This window comes from Manis pentadactyla, chromosome 7, assembly GCF_030020395.1.
Source record: "Manis pentadactyla isolate mManPen7 chromosome 7, mManPen7.hap1, whole genome shotgun sequence".
Classification (NCBI taxonomy): domain Eukaryota; kingdom Metazoa; phylum Chordata; class Mammalia; order Pholidota; family Manidae; genus Manis; species Manis pentadactyla.
In genome coordinates, this window is record NC_080025.1 from 4,766,012 (window position 1) to 4,785,765 (window position 19,754).

Sequence of the window (19,754 nt, forward strand, 5' to 3'; positions counted from 1 at the left end):
CTTGAACAATGTATCTAGGATCTAAATACTAATAAAATTCATTATGGAGACTGATGCTATACAGTATATGCCTATTAAAAGAGTTGCTGGTTTTGGAGAACATTAAAATGACTTATATAAAATTGATACTTAAACAAGGCTGGAAATTTAAAAAAATCTGATTGTGTATTCTGTAAAACTGTAATAAAAAAGAGGAAATGACAAGCATTTCCAACTGAGAGGTTTCCAGTTGTTATCTACTGGCATTCTTTGATAAGGATATTTAATAGTCAATTCTCACCAACAAGAATGGAGTTCAAAAAAGCCACTTTGTGAAACAATAGGTTGTTTACACCAGTATAGCAACAGTTGTAAAGCAATAATTCTTATTTCTACTTACATTGTAGGCTATTCAAGAATAAAGTGTAGAAAGTCCTTACTTAGAAGATCCTAGATTATAGGTCAGTACTAAATTTTAAAGGGGTGTTTGTGTGGCTGCAAATATGAAACAAAATGATTTTTTTACAACATCTTTATGCCCCAAAACATAATCAGTTTCTCTTCAGAGCTTAATATCTCACTACCATTCATAATTTAAATATTTCAACCTTGAGTCTATTAAATTAAGTATAGAAACAATCTGTGGCCTCTGGAGAGTGTGGTGAATAATTGTAAAATCAGATGGAAAAACCACACATTTAAAGAAATAATCCCTAAAAATGGGAAAAGGGAAAAATTGATGGTTTATTGTTTGCATATCAGCTGAGTATCTGCCAGCTATCAAGGGCCAATGGAAGTTAAACTGGGCCTGGGAAGAACACAGGAGAGCAGACCCTAACAGATTTACATCTTGTACTGAATTGGTTTTAACATACTTTTCTACATAAACTATCTATACAGAGCTACAATTAAAATAAAAATGCCAATTCAGGAGTTTTAGAAATACTGAATAAAATTTTCCAACTCAGTACCTTGGGTTGGAAAAAAGTAGCATTTTAAATAGATGCATTGGTTTTTTTTCTTAGGGCCAACATTATTCCTAAAGAAACTTCCGATCATTGGTATTGGTATAGAGTTCTTTTTCCACATCTGGATAAAACCTGATTTCCAGCAACTGTGCTTGCCAAACATTAATTAGCTAAAGATTCCAAACAAATCACATTCCATTTGTTGAATACATATGAATGTAATAAACTAATCCTTCAGACTGCCAGTGTTCTTTTTAATTAATGGAAGAACTATCTCTGTCCACAGTGCAAAATAATACTTCTGTGTTCATTCCAGAGTTGCACATCTTACTTAGGCTTTGATAAATTTGGTGTAAAAGAAATTTTTAGGAAATACTCAGTTTAACTCAGATATTATCTGGAATGTTTTTGCTAATATATATGCTCATATTATTTCTTTATAAAATAATTAAAAAACAGGATAGTTGTTTCTTGTTTAGATGGCAACATAGAATTTTAAATTATGTTGTGCATATATACCACAGTGACACGGAGACCCTGCCTCCAGACAGACGGAGCAGGCGCCTTCTGTAGACACTAACGAACACGGCCAGCAAACACTGTAGTTTCTTCAGCTCTAATCCCAAGATTTCCAAGGAAGCCCCATGGATTTAAGAGTTCTTCTTTTGCTCATTCCTACCTTCAGTAAAACTATATAAGGTAAATATTAACATTTAAATAACTTTTTAATCCAAATGTTTGGCTCAAAAACAAACATTTGGATTTTCTTCTCCTACTTTTGTCAACAAATAGTTTACATTCTGCAAAATTGACTTTCTACTTTCTGGTTATATCTCTTAAATATACAATTTCTCATAAGAAAATATACTGAAAGCATATGTTTATGAAAGAGGTCAAAAAGACATCCAATGTACTTAACTTTTCAAAATCACTTAGCTATTAGTTGGGGAGGGCTTTGAAGCAGTTGTTATCGATTCGTTCACTGGAATGCCTAGGCCATCTGGTTTTATTTCTCAGCTAATGGGTGGTTTCCTCACATGTTCTGATAACCTGCCCTTTACTAAGCCCCATTATAAAAATTCTGGGAAGTTTCTGTAACAAACTTGGGTTTTACTTAAGGTACATTGTCCTTGCGATTCGTATGATTCTAGTTGGTGAATTTTGTTGCTGAAAGATGTGTCTGAGACTCCTTTAACAAAACAGAAACTCCTTTTTTCCTTCAGAAAATAGAGCAGTAGGAAACTGCCTTTTACATTTGAAAGAAATCATCACATGCTCCATTTAGATTACACTGAAAATAATAAAATAAACGAACTCAGGTGTTACTTAAGTACAAGGTTTTACAAGCTGCAGTATTAGTAAAAATGTTAAACACACGTGAAAACATTGCCTTCAGGCGTTTCATGCTCTCTTGGTTTGTAAACCTTCTTGATACTCATTTCCATAAGTCTTTGCACTTCTCTTTCACAGCACATAGTATCTTTTTAATTACGTGATGTTTTTCCCTGCTCTGTCAGTGCAGGGTCCATACATCACTGTATAGTCGTGGTTCTTCAGAATATGAAGCACCACAGAGTAGGTGCTTCACCATGCTTGCTTAATTGAATTTAAACTGAAATTATGCCTCTTACTATAAAAAAAATCTGAGTGGACTCTTTGGGTAGAAAAGGCCATCATACTACAAAATCACGGGAGACCCTTGGGATTGAAGAGTGGCTTTCCCAGCTTTTGCTCTTCTCTCCTGATACACAGATTTTCTAAGTAATGACAACCACACCAGGGCTTCAAACAACATTTATCAATATGTTGTTTAGTCCCAAATCTATGCTAAAGATCCAGTGACCACTACAGAATGCTAGAATTATGTGCCCAATCTTCTTCTGGTATCTTCACTAAATACCACTCAGATTCTTCAAAATCAGCATATTCAAACTCTACCTTTGACTCCAAATCCGTTCCCTTTTATTTATGTATTCAATCCAGTTAGCACCTAGTATTTACTGTGTGCCAACTACTCCTTGTAACTCAGGATAATAACCAAACACAGTCGTTGTTTTCATGGAGTTTAGAGCCTAGGGAATAAAATAACCTGACAGACAAGGTGGTGATGGTAAAATATGGGCAATAAAGGCTGCCTTTGGAGCATACAACAGGATACCTTGGCCTAGGAATGAACAGACATTAGCTAGGTAAGCGGGGTTTGGGAATGGTGTGCAGGAGATGTTTCAAACACAGGGCTCAGCCCTGTAATGACTCGGAAGTAAGAGATACTGACATAATGAGTATAAGAACTTGGGTACTTGTGGAAAGTACCATGTGAGGGAACCCGCAGTACGGCTGAGGTTGCAGATTTAGGAGCAGCCAGACAACAGAAGGCCCAGTAAACCATGTCACAGAATTTAACCTAAGGAAAGCACCTAAACGAGAGTGCCGTTCAAAATACTCAACAACTTAGAACATTTGCATCAACCAATCAGAGCCAATGTAAGCCTGAGTATCCAATCAGAAATGACTTGCTTATCTATAGCCTGGTGCTGACTCAGTCTCAGTAATGAAATCCTGCTCAAGAATTTTGAGCAGTATCTCATTTATCATTTAGAAAAGAAAAAACTCACTGCTGCAATGTGGCAAATGGGTTGAAGGGAAATAAGAATGGTGTGTGCCAAAGCTCTGGGGCAGCAGTGCGCGGTGACCCCAGCAACTGAAAGAAGTGTAGAGCATTGGAATCCCCAAAAATAAGTCCAAGGGATAGTTATGTGAAACGATGCTGTGTAGGAAGGCAGAGGCACTTTAGGTTGTGATAAAGATTTTCATCTTACTCTGAGAGCATTGGAAATCATTGGAAAGCCTTTATTCTGGAGACTGATAACACCAGACCTATGTTTTTAAAAATACTTGGGGGCAATTTACACTTGGGAGCAATTTACAGACTAAATTAGGAAGGAGGTCATGGAAGCAGGGGTGCGGAGAGGATGTTATTTTGTTAGTGGGAAAGAACATCAAAAATGTCTTGGACTTCACTATAATGATGGTAGTAGTCATGAGGATTCAAGATATTAAGAGATAAAATTAACCTTTGATTTGGTGATAGACTGGATTTGTGATAAGAGAAGAGAGATTGGCAAATATGACCCGTTTCTGACTAGAGATGAAGTCATGAAATGAGAGGTAAAATTGGAGACCAGGAGCTTTTCTAGTGTTGCTGTTTGGGGTGGGTTTGATGTTGGGGAGAAAAAGACTGTCTGAGGAGCTATTACACACAATATTTGGGCATCAGTATCTAAAGGAGATATATTTCAAAATATTTAATTTAAATATTAGAGTAATAATGAATAAATATTCGCTATAAAGCTTGAGATTTTTATTACAGAAGATTCACTTTAAAACAGTTTCTCTATAATAAGACAATAGAAGAATTTGTGGGAGAAATTAGTAATGAAAAATAGCTTTGGATATTGTCAGTTGGCAAATAATTTTCACCAAGAAAATAAACTAAACATTAAAAAAAACAGGAATCTGAAGAAACGAGCAAACAGAACAAGAAAAAGCTCAATACTACTAGAGTTTTTATTCAACTCTACATTTTTACAGTATGAGCACTTTGGAAATAAAAGCTCATTTAACAACTAATCCCAATATGACATCTTTGAAATAACTAATGAGCTTTAATGATTATATTTGATTAAATAATTCTTCAGAATCTTGTCTTTGAGTCTATTCCATGTCATTCCATTTTTAAAGGAGATACAGCCCTTTGATCTTTGGAGAATGCAGTTGCTTACTAGGCCTTTTGAGGGTCAGCCAAACTGATACTTGATTTAAATCAAACCATAATAATAAATAGTATGGTCTAGATACATATCAGATTGCTTAACAGAATTACTTAAAAATATACACTACCAAAGGTATTCCAAAAATTTAATTCCTAAAGCACCCATATTTATTTTCTCTCTAAAAAAAAAAAAAAAAGACTTTTTTTTTCAAGAGTTTAAGGAGGCCAAAAATATTTTTATGGAGTTGGGCTTGAATATAAAAGCAGCAAAATTTTTAACATTAGTATCTTTTTGAAGTCAGTGTTACTTTTTAGAGAATATCCTACTGGCATCTGTATTTCTATGTATTTACTAAAGGATTTATATATTTTTAAGAGATTTATTTATTAAGATGCTTATTAAGAGGTTTTTTAAAAAAACAGTTTTACTTCAAGGTTATAAGATAAACACATAATATTCAGTAATACCTGTTCAGTTAGTACTGTTCTATTCAGTATAGTATACAATATAAATTATAATTTCTTAGCTAACAAATTCATGATTACTGATAGCTTTGGGAGAAGAGGGGGATGAACAAAGGAGCTGTTTTATTGTCCCTCAGCACTACAATTATGTTTGTTTTTTATTGAAGTATAGTTGATATACAGCCTTACATTGGTTTCAGCTATACAACACAGTGGTTCAGCAGTTCCCCATATTATTAAATCCTCACCCCCACCAATGCAGTTACTATCTGTCAGCACAGGAAGATGTTATAGAATCATTGGCTATATTCTCCATTCAGTTATATATTATTCCATTAAAATATTAGAATTTTGTCTACTACTGAAACGTTACCACCTTACTTGCAAACATTTCTAAATGCATGAATGGAGCCCCAGTGCTTTTCTTGTCAGCACATGCACGAATGAATTCGGTATTATTTGGCGTACTTAAAGGAAATTATAGAGAATAAACCACTTCTGGCTATGCTTAATTAACTGTACTAATAATAGGAATGATGAAAGATCCCAAAACATCACCTTTTGACTTTTTTTTAATATTTAGAATTTAGGCAGGTGCAAGTTGAACAGAAAATTCAGGTTTATAATTTATTTTTTGTTTGCTCTTACAGGTTTTAGTATCTAAAATGGCTTGTTCCTTAAGTGTGTGAGCAATATAAAGAAATACAGTTTTTTTCAAAAAAGTAATTTGGATTGAGTAACAGATAGTATCTCCAAACTCAGAGACCAAATGATTGTTACAGTAAAAGTTTTAGAAAGTTACAAGCAGATGGGAAAATGCAGTTGAAGAAACTGAAGTAGTAATATTTTATTTTCGCTTAATTATATCAAATACAAATAGATTTTATTGGTGGGAACCATGTAGATAAGCTAAAATTTGTATGAGATGAAACTTTTATTATGTGTTCTAAGTATAGACATTATTTAAATAAAATGCTAACTTGCCTTTATTTCTCATTCTACACATCAAATCTGATATCCCATTTTAAAAATTATTTCATGTTTCTAAAGGCCAAAGGACAGTTTTGAATATAGCCAGATTACCTATGATATTCCAGCTCTCACAACAGATTGGAAAGGCTTTTGAGCAACCCAGTTTTGTCTTTCAGGGAGAAATCTGCATCAGCCCAGCCCACAGCCTGGGCTTCTCCAACATTTCTGTGCAGAGACCAGTGGCACTTGCCATTTTACACAACATTGAATGATTATCATAAGCACATAAACCTGCCCTCGGACAGTCAGCCTCCTCTTCCGGTGCAGATTTGTGCTTCTGCTCTGAAAATCAAAGATCCAGTCTGAACCACAAGATAATTTTCTTGGTTATTTATAGATTCTTAACACTGAAAGTGATGGGACTTTACAGGTTATTCAAAATATTTGAGATTTAGTGTCAGAATATTTCCTTTGCTTTCTAAATGAGCATAGTGAATATGCTCAGACTCAGGGCTTATTTCAATAGTACACCACTGTTTCACAGAACACATACACACAATTATGTATTTTGAATATATAATTTGTGCTGTATTTCTATAATCAGGAAACTTAACTATTTAAAAGTAATTTATTGCCAAATGACCATGTTTACCTTTAGAAGTCAACGTGTTGTCATTCCATTTTTAAAAGAGATACAGCATTTTTTAAAGAGATATAGCCCGTGTGTATATGTTCATACACACACATTCATATATATATTTATTTTCTTCACATGGCTTTAATAACACTGTGTGAATAGGGTTCATAAAGCATCAGTTACTTTCTATATGATACCGTATTATCAAAACCACAAAATATTGAAAAAGTAACTTTATCCCCCAAAGAAGATAAAAGAAACTCTGAATTGAAGTGAGTTGCTTTAAAGGGATCAGAGTCTAAGGGTTCTGACCAAGAGGGCACCCAGGTGGGGCTGAAAGACCTACCGTCCTGCTGAGGTGGCCTGTGCTGGTGTTCATGCACTGTAGCCCCTCGCTGTTACAGCAGCCTCCACATCTGTAGACGGACACACATGGAGGTTTAAAGAAGGTGTTTGTGGCTGCTCCAAACTCCTTCCCCACATCTATACACACCTCACGTGGCATGCATTGAGTCTTTCTCCACTCATTATCAATACCTGTCGAGTCACAGGGAAGGCTATGAGTTATACAGAAGACACCAAGGGGGAAAAGCCCACAGTAGTTGGAAGTCACTCACATTTGATTTCAGATTTTCAGATTTAAGATAATACATAACTTTAAAGAAAGATATGACGGGACTCTAAATTGCCTTGTGAACTGGAATACAATATAATATGTAACAGTGGCTAAGGATATTTTCTTTGAATTTCTATAGCCATGTAACAAGCAAAATCAGGGCTATACTTTCTTAAAATTACACCAGTATTCTATAGCACTTATGTTTGATTTTCTTAAGAAAATGATTTTCATGCTCATTTGCTGTATAGTATGTAGTATTTTTGTGGTCTCAAAGCAAATATAAACAACATGATTTAATTTTTCTTTTTAAACTGAGATGTAAATGAGAAGATGGCTATGATTTTGGACTCAATTCAAACATCATTTTCAAGCAGGCTGTCTGGCAACTTTGGGTAATGTCATGGTGGTAGCTACTTGAAAGGCAAGGGCATTTTCCATCAGCTGACGTGTATCCTGAACTAAGTATTTTTCAGGGAAGTCAAATTTTCCTGTTCCTTTTACTCTCACTCTTGGGATTCTGTTTCCAGTGAACTTTTTACCTATAGCACTGTTGACTCTTCAAATACTACATTACAAATGATGAACTTCTTAAATATTCTAGTTTCTTTTCTTCATATTGCCCTAACATAAGATTTTTAGAAAAAAAGGAGATAAACTATTGGTTATTCAATATGAAGCCATTTTGTTTGTATTTGCTCTCAAAATAATTTGCAATCTTTATTTAAACTTCATAGCAGTTAATATCTAACAACTGAAGGGACTTGATTTTTAAAAGCAATCCACGAATTTTACACTATTCCATTGTACGCAACAGCATAATTTTTTGTGACATTCTTTGCTAGATATCTCAGTAGTTTTATGAAAGTTCAGCTTACAAGCTGTTTACCTATGAAGGCAACAAGTAGTATTTGAAAAGATGATTTTGGGTGACAGAAATTAAGCATTTCAAAATCCAAATCAAGAAAAACAATATTATACAATTATTTTGTAAGATCCAGAATGTTGAAGTGATTAAACTGATGTAGTGTATAAAATACATCTGTATGTTTTTGAAATACTACAAAGGGATATCACCTTGATTAAAAAAATGAAGGTGTGTTGATGTACATGCACCTTTCTATCTTTATATTTCAAGAAGTTAGAAGTTAGTCACTTAGAGTGAAATTATAAAATGCTTATTTTGAAAGTCTTTTGTTTTCCATTTTCTTTACTTAGGGCCCTGCCTTAAAGGTGTTCAGTGAACAAATGCTGATATTCAAGGAGCAAGCTGGCAAATTTCAGTGGCCTGACATATAATTATATATTTTCTTTGCCATACTTACTTTTCAGGATCTCTGCATTGTAATGTGCTGCAGCGAATTTTACAGTCTCTTCTGTTCTTGTATTGATGTTGGGCTGCTCTTCATTGTGCTGCCAGTCCCCTTTCCTTAACTGACACTTGTACACTTTCCAGTATTCTGGGTAGAGTACTGTCATGAGTTCGTCGACACTGGACACTGATCGCAACTGCTCCTCCAGATCTTTGCCTGCATAAGCCTGTCAAAGAAACATGCGAGATTAGTTCCTTATCAGGTTAACAGATTTAGAAACATGCACTAAAAAACCCTTAGGTTTAGTGGTATATTTTCTAGATCCCTATTGAAAATATTAATTATCCCTGAATTACTTAACTTTTCTTGGTAAAATTATATTCATATCTTAATTTAAATCAATGCCACAATTAAAATAGAATTAAATATTACAGTTAAAATGTAAAATATATATTTGGCTTTTAAGACAAAAATTTTGTGATGTATAATTTTTAAGATAATTTCTGACATCTTGTTTTATCTATACTTGTTTTACATAACTCGTGAATTTACACGTTTGAAAATTTATACGAGCTTGTATTATCCTTCAGTCTAGAAAAAAATTAAATTGAAATCCACTCTAGTGTTTTGCTTCATTTTTAGTTGTTAGCATCAACAAAAATATAATTAAGCAGGATGGTTGTAATCAGCAATCTTAGCTTTACAGAAGATACTTTAGGGTAAAAGATCACATCACGAATGGGATTTTAACAAGAGAATCACAGTGTTTATATTTTGGCAGAACCTGTCAGTATTTCCAAAAAATTTGATCAACATTTATTATGGTAATGAAAAAGACATAAAATAGTTCAGAGAAGACTTATTCATTCTTATAAATAATTGTCTATATTACTGCCCAATTAAATAGAATAATCCCAGTATTTTCAAGGTGTTTACCATATCTAAGAAAAAACACAATTGTTTTCTCCATTATACTTTGAAATTATGGGAAATGGGACATTGTTTAACTTTATCAGCAAAGTGGAATACAACATCAAATGTTTATTTTATATTGTCATGATTATCCCAGCTTTTAGGTCTAAATGTATAAGTAAATACTTTTGAACATTGTTCTCAAAGTTTAGTATGCACAAGAATTACAAATGCAGTTAACTACCCCCCACCTTCACCACCACACCCCCAAGCCAGGTGTCTTGGATGGAGATCAAGAGTCTACATTCTAAAAGGGTATTTATCCCTTTCTAATTTTTGAAGTAAAAAAATTAATGTATTTGCTTTGAAAATCAAAATATTATTTCATTGACAGTCTTCTTACCTATATTTTGAATAATGCAAATAATTCTGATGTAGGTGATTTTTGTATATATTTTTAGAAACATAATCTAACATTGTTTTCTTATATTATTACAGCACTTCCTAGGCAGTAGATTATGACATGTGCTCCTTCCTACTAGATGATAAAATTGGCTATGAATTTTAGAGTCTCCCCTTTCTTCATTTATTGTGTGAATTGGATATATCATGTAATCTCTTTAGGACTATGTTATAAAGTACTGATATTAATCCATTACTTCCTGGAATATATAGGATGACAATATGCCATTTAGCTAGACAAATATAATTCTATTGAACTGATGGAGGGTAGGGGTGGAGAGGAACTTAGCTTGAATGAAAGCGACAAAATATCCTTACACTGTTACCCAGTTAACTTTTCAACACAACATGCACTTTACCTGGCCCAGTTAAATGTTTAGGAAATATTTGTCTCAGAAAAATCTCACAGATGACACAAAATTTACTAATCAAAAATGTTTTACAGTCTCAAAGGACTGCAAGTGGAGAGGAAGATTACAGAAGGGTACAGGTGTATTGTGGTCACTGCCGCTGGCAGGGTAATGTCATACGTTTTGTTTGCCTATGCTTGCTTGACTAGCCCACGAACACGATCAGCAGTATGGGACCAGATGATCAATGGGTCCCTGGGATTCTTTTCACCATAACACAGCCAGAATTACAGTCAAGTTGCACTAAGCTGATCACATGAATCTTACAAAACAGGTGTGAGTGTTCACTCTACCAAGAGGAGCTGCAACTCAACAAGACAGTGTTACATGATACAGTGAAAGATACACAAACTGTTAAGAAAAAGGATAGTGGTGAAGAGGTACTTTCAGTTAAGTATTCAAAGTCTGAAGGCAAAACTTCAGTGCTTAAAAATTTAGAAATGGAAAATAAGTAGAACATAAGTATATCTATAACAGAAAACATTGTATCCAACAGATCAACAGAAGAAATATATAAGTATACAGTTCATAATAGAATGTAAGTTGAAAAAAATGAAAAAAACATACTCGTAGAAAATGAAAGTTAGGCTGAAAAAAGGGCCTTCTAAATGTGAATATAAAAATAAAATGTAAACTATTGTTATGGAAGATAATATTATAAACAAAATGAAAGACAATACAGTAAGAAAACTATTTGCAATATACATGACCGATGAAAAGGACTAGCATTCTTAAAGTACTGCATGAACATTTCAGGGAGAAAACAGGTACTTCAGAAGAAAAAAGGTCAAAGAACTTGAACTGAATGTTCACGAAGAATAAATACAATTAATATATATTCTGGGATGGCAAAAGTGGAGGAAACTGTAATTCTTTTCGGTCCCAGTGGAAGTGTAAATTTGCACAGCTATTCAAGGCAAATGTGCTATTTCAAGTTGGAGGGGCTTAACAAGCTCCAAATTAGACAGCAAATTCACTCTGGAATTAAATTTGCTATTCAACAGAAGTGGTAATATAATTATGTCACATACATGTGCAAATTCATTGTGAAGCTGTCTATAATAGTGTATATAAAAAACCTATCAAGACAATAATAAATAATTGATTAGATAGCATACAACAAAGAGAAATTAGCACAGAAAGTAATGTAATGACACTGATATAGATGTGAGAAGGAGTTTGTAATATGTTCTATGAGGAAATAGTATGCACAATTTATACACATTATACACATACAATATTCATATACATTGAATAGCACAACCTTTTCACAAAATAAAATTTATAGATAGATTGCATATGTGTGTATATCTTAAGAGTAAAATATATGCAACAAAAAAGTTATCTTCTCCAAATTACAGGGTTAAAGTAGTTATTATGTTCTGTTTTTTTATTAGAAGAATTACTTTCTTCTAATAAAGTAATTATGTTCTGTATCTTAAAATACAAAAATACATTTCTGTATTTAAAATTTTCAATAATGAACATAAATAATTTTTATTATTAGAATAAAACTTTAAGAGGAACCATCTCTCTGCATATTGGCCGCCGCGGTATGTACCTCAGTCAACCTTCATTCACTTTACAGTTCATGTTTCTGCGCAGAGCACATCTTTGATAGGCTATTTAATTTATAACAACCAGTGGCAGAAGCAGAAGCTTTAATGGCCAAAATGGTATAAAAATAGCTTGATACTGAGCAGTCATTTACTTATTCTCGCTAGACTATTATATATGTGTGGCAAAAAAACAGACTGTACTAACAAAAGACCACGATTTCTGTCTTGGCTACAGATCTTATTTGAGTAACATTAGATTTCATTTCTTTGAACTTCATTTTACTTTTTAAGATGGGAATAGGCATACCTTCCTTAGAATTTTTTTTTTTTGGTATCGTTAATGTACAATTACTTGAACAACATTATGGTTACTAGACTCCCCCTATAATCAAGTCCCCCCCACATACCCCATTACAGTCACTGTCCATCAGCGTAGTAAGATGCTAGAGAATCATTACTTGTCTTCTCTGTATATACTGCCTTTCCCATGTCCACCCCTGCTACATTATGTGTGCTAATCGTAATGCCCCCTTTTCCCCTTATCCCTCCCTTCCCTCCCATCCTCCCCAGTCCCTTTCCCTTTGGTAACTGTTAGTCCATTCTTGGGTTCTGTGAGTCTGCTGCTGTTTTGTTCCTTCAGTTTTTTCTTTGTTCTTATACTCCACAGATGACTGAAATCATTTGGTACTTGTCTTTCTCCACCTGGCTTATTTCACTGAGCATAATACCCTCTAGCTCCATCCATGTTGTTGCAAATGGTAGGATTTGTTTTCTTCTTATGGCTGAATAATATTCCATTGTGTATATGTATCACCTCTTCTTTATCCATTCATCTACTGATGGACACTTAGATTGTTTCCGTTTCTTGGCTATTGCAAATAGTACTGCGATAAACATAGGGGTGCATATGTCTTTTTCAAACTTGATTGCTGCATTCTTAGGGTAAATTCCTAGGAGTGGAATTCCTGGGTCAAATGCTATTTCTATTTTTAGTTTTTTGAGGAACCTCCATACTGCTTTCCACAATGGTTGAACTAGTCTACATTCCCACCAGCAGTGTAGGAGGGTTCCCCTTTCTCCACATCCTCACCAACATTTGTTGTTGTTTGTCTTTTGGACGGCAGCCATCCTAACTGGTGTGAGGTGATATCTCATTGTGGTTTTAATTTGCATTTCTCTGACAATTAGCGATGTGAGCATCTTTTCATGTGTCTGTTGTCCGTCTGAATTTCTTCTTTGGAGAAGTGTCTGTTCAGCTCCTCTGCCCATTTTTTAATGGGCTTAATTGCTTTTTTTGTTTTTTGAGGTGCGTGAGCTCTTTACATAATTTGGATGTCAACCCCTTATTGGATATGTCATTTATGAATATATTCTCCCATACTGTAGGATGTCTTTTTGTTCTACTAATGGCGTCCTTTGCTATACAGAAGCTTTTTAGTTTGATTTAGTCCCATTTGTTCATTTTTGCTTTTGTTTCCCTGCCCAGGGAGATATGTTCATGAAGAAGTTGCTCGTGTTTATGTCCAAGAGATTTTTGCCCATATTTTTTTCTAAGAGTTTTATGGTTTCATGACTTGCATTTAGGTCTTTGATCCATTTTGAGTTTACTTTTGTGTATGGGGTTAGACCCAGTTTTATTCTCTTACATGTAGCTGTTCAGTTTTGCCAACACCAGCTGTTGAAGAGACTGTCATTTCCCCATTGTATATCCGTGGCCTCTTTCAAAGAAGAAAGGATCAGATCCAATAATCAGAAGAAATGGTTGCTGAAGTTATTCTTCCCTGAAAATAGCAAAGGAACTTACTTCTTCATTCCTTCTTACTTAACAATGGCAGTTGTATGATAGGTAAATTTGTGGATTGGTTTTTTTCTTTCAGCTAACTCTCCAGGCTATGCAAATTTAAAGTTTTAAAAGTATATTGTAAAGCAAAATTTGGGCTAGGTCAGTATGGAGAGAGTTTTGGATTTGAGAAATCATTCAATATGTAATTATAAAATTCACTTTTAAAATCATACTTTGGTAGAGAGTCATAAAAATAGAAAATTAAATGGTATCCTTCTAAGGAGAAGAAATTTGTAAATGTGTTTTACACAACCTTAGCAAATCATTTTACCTAATGTTTCAGTGAGGGTGTTAGTCAGAATTCTTTAACCTACAGGTCACGCCATCATTCATTTCTATTATCAACCTGAGTGCCACAGATAGGTAACCCTGGAGGCAGATATTTAAATTTTACTTTAATATTGGAAGTAATCAGAAATTTTAAGTTTTAAGTGAATTTCTGCCTAATCCTCTGAAATGTTTATTGTAAATTTTGAAAACAATGCCATAATAATGGACTCATAATTCTTATATCTATTACTGATAGCATAAATTTTCTATTTTTTAAAAAGTCACTTTTTTACATTATCACTATATGAATTAAAATAAAATATTTACTTAATCAAAATCTAAGACTCAAAATATTTTAAACACTCATTTTTTATTGTTATTTTTGAGACAACTTTCTAATTTAATGCCAAAGTAGACAGTTGCTCTTATCTTCATAATCAACACAGCGCACAACAAGGTACTTTGATATAAACTAATTTCTTAGACTCAACACTGAAAAACCACTTGCTTGTCTCTTATTCATTCATGGGATTGATCTTGCTTCCTTAGCATGGCAGAATGATCTCAAGAAATACTAACTCCAACCTTTGTCCAGATAGGATTACAGAAATAGCATCAGGTAGATGGAACCAAAAAGTACGCGTGTGTTTACTGACTACTAAGGGAACACCAAAAATCTAAGACCTGTTACTCAAATATTCCAGTGTGTATATGGTAAAGCAGTGGCTGTCAGCGAGGGATGATTTTTCCCCCGCGGGACATTTGGCAATATCTGCAGACATTTTCGGTTTTCAGAAATGTGGAGATGATCCTTCTGGCACAAGAGGCCAATAAATGGCTACATAGTCTGAGATGCACTAGGTAGTCCCTGTACATTAACAAAAGAAAAAGAATTTTCCAGGCCAGCATGTCAGTAGTGCTGCTGTTGGGAAACCCTGCAGCTGAGTAAGAGTGGACTTGGTCATATTAGCCTCTTAAGAACATCTCAGAAGGTTGACAATTTGCATGAATTTCACTTTATAAAATACCTGGAGACATGTGGATGAGTAAATGAGTGTATCTAAAACACCACCAGCGGGTGGACTTGGTAATTGTAACATTCTTAGGGAGATTTATCTGTTGGCCAGGGTAACTTCTTATTTTTCTTTTTATATAATCATTTCTTAACAGCATTCCTTTGTTTCATAATGTGAAGATAATGTAGCAGTTCAGACACAGTCTTCCTAGGTAAGTAAATTAAAAATGTTTCCCAATTTTCCTTTGATTGCTTATAATTTTGTTTTAGTGATAATTCAAAAATAAGTTTTCCATATTTTTCAAAAATGCCTTTTAAGAAAATTATTTTGAAATTAGAAAATATAATCATTATAATTCTTTTAGTAAAATTTTTCTTTGGTATTTTAAAGACCACTTTATGTTAGTGGTATTTAATACTCGAAGTAATATTAATAATACTTTAACAAATCTTTAATAATATTCACACAGCAAAGTAAACAGATTACAAGGCCATAGTTGAGTTTTTTACAAATTGAACAAACCCTTGTAATCATACCCAGTGATTACAGCATTGACCACATTCCAGAAGCTTTCTTTGTTCTTCTTAGTTGTAATTCTCCACCAAATGTTAGCATGTTACATTCCTGCTTTTCTCTTTTCTACCAATATAGTTTTTACTTTTTTAAAGTTTACATAAATGATATTCTGCAGCATAAAGTATTTAGTTGGTTCTTTTTTCTCAACCTTATGTTTGTGACATTCATCTTTGTTGTGTGAAGTAGTTTGTTTTACTGCTTTCTTGTTTTCCATTGTCTCAACTACTGCAATTTATTGATCTAGTCTACACTCTACATGTCTTTTGATGGACATAGTATGATTTTGGGGGGTATTTAACCGGAAGTAGACGTGATGGCTTATGAAGTGTGCATATACTTAGCTTTATTGATATGGCCAAACCATTTTTGAAACAGTTGAACACATTTACACACCTGAGGGCTGTGTAAGAAGTCCCCTGGCTCCATATCTTTGCCAGTGACTGCTAGTGTTGATTTTTACATTATAGTCATTCTGATGGGTGCATGGTAACATTTCATTGTGGTTTTAATCTGTAGTCCTTGGATGACTAATGATATTGAACACTCTTTCCTGTCATTTGGACATTAGGTTATCTTCTTACAAGTGCCAACTAAAAGCTTTTTATTCATTTCTGTTGGCTTTCTTATTTTTTATTGGTTTGTAAAGGTTATTAATGTATTCTGGATATAAGTTCTTTGTCGAATATGTGCATTGCAAACATCTTCTTTCACTAAGAAACTTGTATTTTCTCTCTCGATTTGTGTTTTTTGATGAGTTAAAGCTAATATTATTAATATTAATGATGTCTGAATTTTCCTTTTTGGCTAGTGCTTTTGGTGTTTTGAAAATTTTACCTACCACAAAGTCAGGAAAATATTATCCTGTGTTATCTTCTAGAATCTTTATTATTTTACTTTTTACATTTTTACCTATAATTAACTTATAATTGATTTTTGAGTGTAATGTGAGGTACAGGTCAAGATTCTATTTTTTTCTTATATCTGATTGATCCAGCACCATTTATTGAAAAGCCCATACTTTCGCCGTAGCACTGCCCTGGGCTCTTTGCTGTGAATAACGTGGCTGTATATGTTGGGTCTGCTTCTGGACTCTTGGGTTTGTTTCATTGGTCTCTTTGTCCTTATGCTAGTACCACACTATATAATAGGTTTATAAATAATCATGGTATTAAGTATATTATTTGGTTTATACCTGTGATGTCACAAATTTTAATATCATTGATAATACAAAAATTATTTGCAGTTTCACTTCCTCTTCTGTGATGCATTTCAATTATAGTTTCTGCAATAAGCTTAGGTACTTGATTGCATTAAATAATATACATCAAATACATAGCTAAGTGTCTTGTATATATCAGGGACTCAAGGATGGCTACAGGTAGTAATAGTAAATATGTGGGCAACAGTTATATTAAAGGCTATTCATTAAGCTACATAAAGGTTCAAGTCTCAAAGCATTCATTAATATTCTTTTTTTTTTATTAATATTCTTATTCACTTAAAATGTAAAATTTCATTTGCCCAATCATATGTAGGTATTACTTAGAGTGACATGTGTACACAAGAATCCTTTTCTGACAAAAATATCTAACTGAATTCTGAATTTTCTAGGAGGGATCATGTTTTGGAGAGACCACACATGTATAGTACAGCATGTTACTAAGAACATGTGTTTGGGGCACAGATAAACCTGCATTTGAATCCCAGCTTCTCTACTTACCATGTGTGTGACCTGTGAGGCCCATTTCCCCAAGTGAAATCTGAGGATTGCTGTAACAGTGAAGTGAGCTACTTTGAATTAAGGTATGTAAATAGGCCAGTGGTTGTTTATAGTAAGTTTTTAGTAATGTAGATGATGATAATAATAATGCCTCCAAGCCTGTGGTTTCATATATAAAATGCTGATAATCAGATGTTATCTTGTAAAGCTGCTGTGTATGTAAATAAAAGCACACAGGCAGAAAGCTGTACACTAGGAAGTCACGTGTCTCTAATAAGGTACCTCAGATACTTAAAGTTTTTATGACTTTTATTGAATGATTACTGTGTGCCAAGAACTGTTCTAGGTGTTCTAGGCATGCTGTCTGTAAACAAGATCTCTCCTTTTATTGAGTTTACATGCTAGAAATGATATGTATTTATTTTAAGAGCTGAGAATATTAATTATAAGGTCCTTAAATTTGTTTTTTGCCAGGAATTTGCTAATTTCAAGGCATACCTATCTTGTATATTGCAATTAATTCCACATGAATTTATTGTTGCTTATGTACTTCTGGGTCTAAGAGATTCCAGATTATTTACTCAAGTAGCAGGGAGAGGAATTTGTTGGTATTAAACATTCTTGAGTAAAACAAAGTTGAATTATTTAACCAGAAGTACTGTGCATCTGAAAACATAAAAATTCCATTTTGTGCTTTTCTATTTCAAAGTTGAAAAAGCATAAATTTTATATATGCTTTTATTTGTAAATTCATTTACTCATCTCCTTATTTTCTATGTTACTGATTTTGGACCATAGTTGTATACTATGTTTCTGGAAGGGGTGTGTGTGTGTGTGAGTGGTGGTGGTGGGTGGCTATAGTATGCTGAAGATAGACACTGAGCAAAGCAAGCTAGAAAAATGACTAAAGGTTCTCGCCATACCTAATTCACCATTAAGGATTTGTAAAATTTTTCTGAGGTCAGCCCTGACAAAGTCCCAAAGCATAGTTTTCCTTAGCATTTTAACAAGTGTCAGAATAATTTTTTCTTTAACGATGTTCACCACCAGCTCATTTATTCTATGCTAATTTATTCCCATGCTAACCCATTCAAACCATGCCCACTTCCTTCCCTCATGCCTGTGTTCAGTGGACACACTTGCCTCATACCTTATAAAGAAAACAGGTACTCGCTCATATACATGCACTTTCCCAGTCTTTTATCCTCCCAATCTTTTATTCATTTCAGGAGATGAGTAAAATGCCTCTCTTCATTGTCTCCAAAGCTGGTGTCTCTTCAGGTGCTGGCTCCTTTCTGTTCTTGGAGTAGCAACATAGCTCGTCTTGCTACTGCCCTCTCTTCAGCATCTCTCTTTCTCTCTTCCCAACGTGTAGTGTTCCTGTTAGCACGGGAGCCTCCTGCTCCCATATTAAACAATAAACTCAAACATATGAAGAGGGAACATCAACAAGCAGAAGAGAACTCTAAGTCCACATCCCTGTTGAGCTACTGCTGTTTTTCTGCTTCAGTTTTCGAAAGTACTATGTCAGTTTGCACTATTCCTCACTTCCCAGTCACTTGTCAACACTCCAGTTTGATTTCTGTCCTGTTCCTCCACTGGAACAAAGTCCGCCAGCCTCCACGGGAGCTCTTCTTTGTCCCGTCACACTTCACCTCTCTCCTGGGTGAGCCTGCCGTGATTCCATCAAAACCATGGGCTTGTTGTGGCCCTGAGACCGTGTTCCTCTGCTGTTTCTTCTCCCCAGTAGCTATTGCTATCACTAACCTTTGCTGGCTTCTCTTATACGTAATTCCAATTGTTTGAGTTCTCAGGGCTCTGAAATAGTTCCACTTACATCCTTCTCATACTCCTTTCTGGGTACCCTCATCTGTCCCCAACAGCAAAAAATCACCTGTGTTTGCTAGAATGTGTACATCCAGACCAAACTTTTCCTTAGTTACCTGCCATTGCAAGATCTCATTCTCAGTGTATCTAAAATGAAATCTATGAATTTCCTCTCCAAATCCATTTCCTTCCCAATGTTTCCCACTTTATTAAATCTTACTGACCTGTCACTCATTCAAGAGTCTGAAAATTATACTTGCTATCTCTCTGTTTCTCCTAATTATAATCTGTCATCAAGTACTAAAAATCTTACTCTAAAATACAGCAATTTTTGTCCCTTTCCACCGCCAGTCTCGTAGTTGAAGCAGCCAGTATCTCTTGCCTGATTTACTCCATTACATTCATGAATGATCTTCTCAGCCCCTCTCCTGACTCCT

At 34.3% G+C, this 19,754-nt stretch overlaps 1 protein-coding gene and 1 long non-coding RNA gene across 7 annotated transcripts in view; one reads left to right on the plus strand and one right to left on the minus strand.

Annotated features, from left to right (window-relative positions):
• VEGFC (vascular endothelial growth factor C) overlaps positions 1 to 19,754 on the minus strand; it is an 80,768-nt gene that overhangs the window by 14,605 nt on the left and 46,409 nt on the right. For all 3 annotated transcript variants that reach the window (XM_036894296.2, XM_057505068.1, XM_057505069.1), the window contains 2 exons: positions 8,735 to 8,948; positions 7,140 to 7,330 (listed from right to left, as the gene is read on the minus strand). In XM_036894296.2, coding sequence (XP_036750191.2) covers positions 7,140 to 7,330; positions 8,735 to 8,948 — 405 coding nt within the window. The remainder of the gene's footprint in view (positions 1 to 7,139; positions 7,331 to 8,734; positions 8,949 to 19,754) is intronic.
• Positions 1,543 to 19,754, plus strand: part of LOC118916927 (uncharacterized) — a 47,081-nt gene continuing 28,869 nt past the window's right edge. For 3 of the 4 annotated variants that reach the window (XR_008998672.1, XR_008998671.1, XR_008998670.1), the window contains exons 1-2: positions 13,308 to 15,405; positions 17,382 to 17,573. This is a non-coding gene — a long non-coding RNA (uncharacterized LOC118916927). Of the gene's footprint in view, positions 1,647 to 13,307; positions 15,406 to 17,381; positions 17,574 to 19,754 lie in introns of those variants that run through there. The other variant, XR_008998673.1, reaches the window with a different exon arrangement.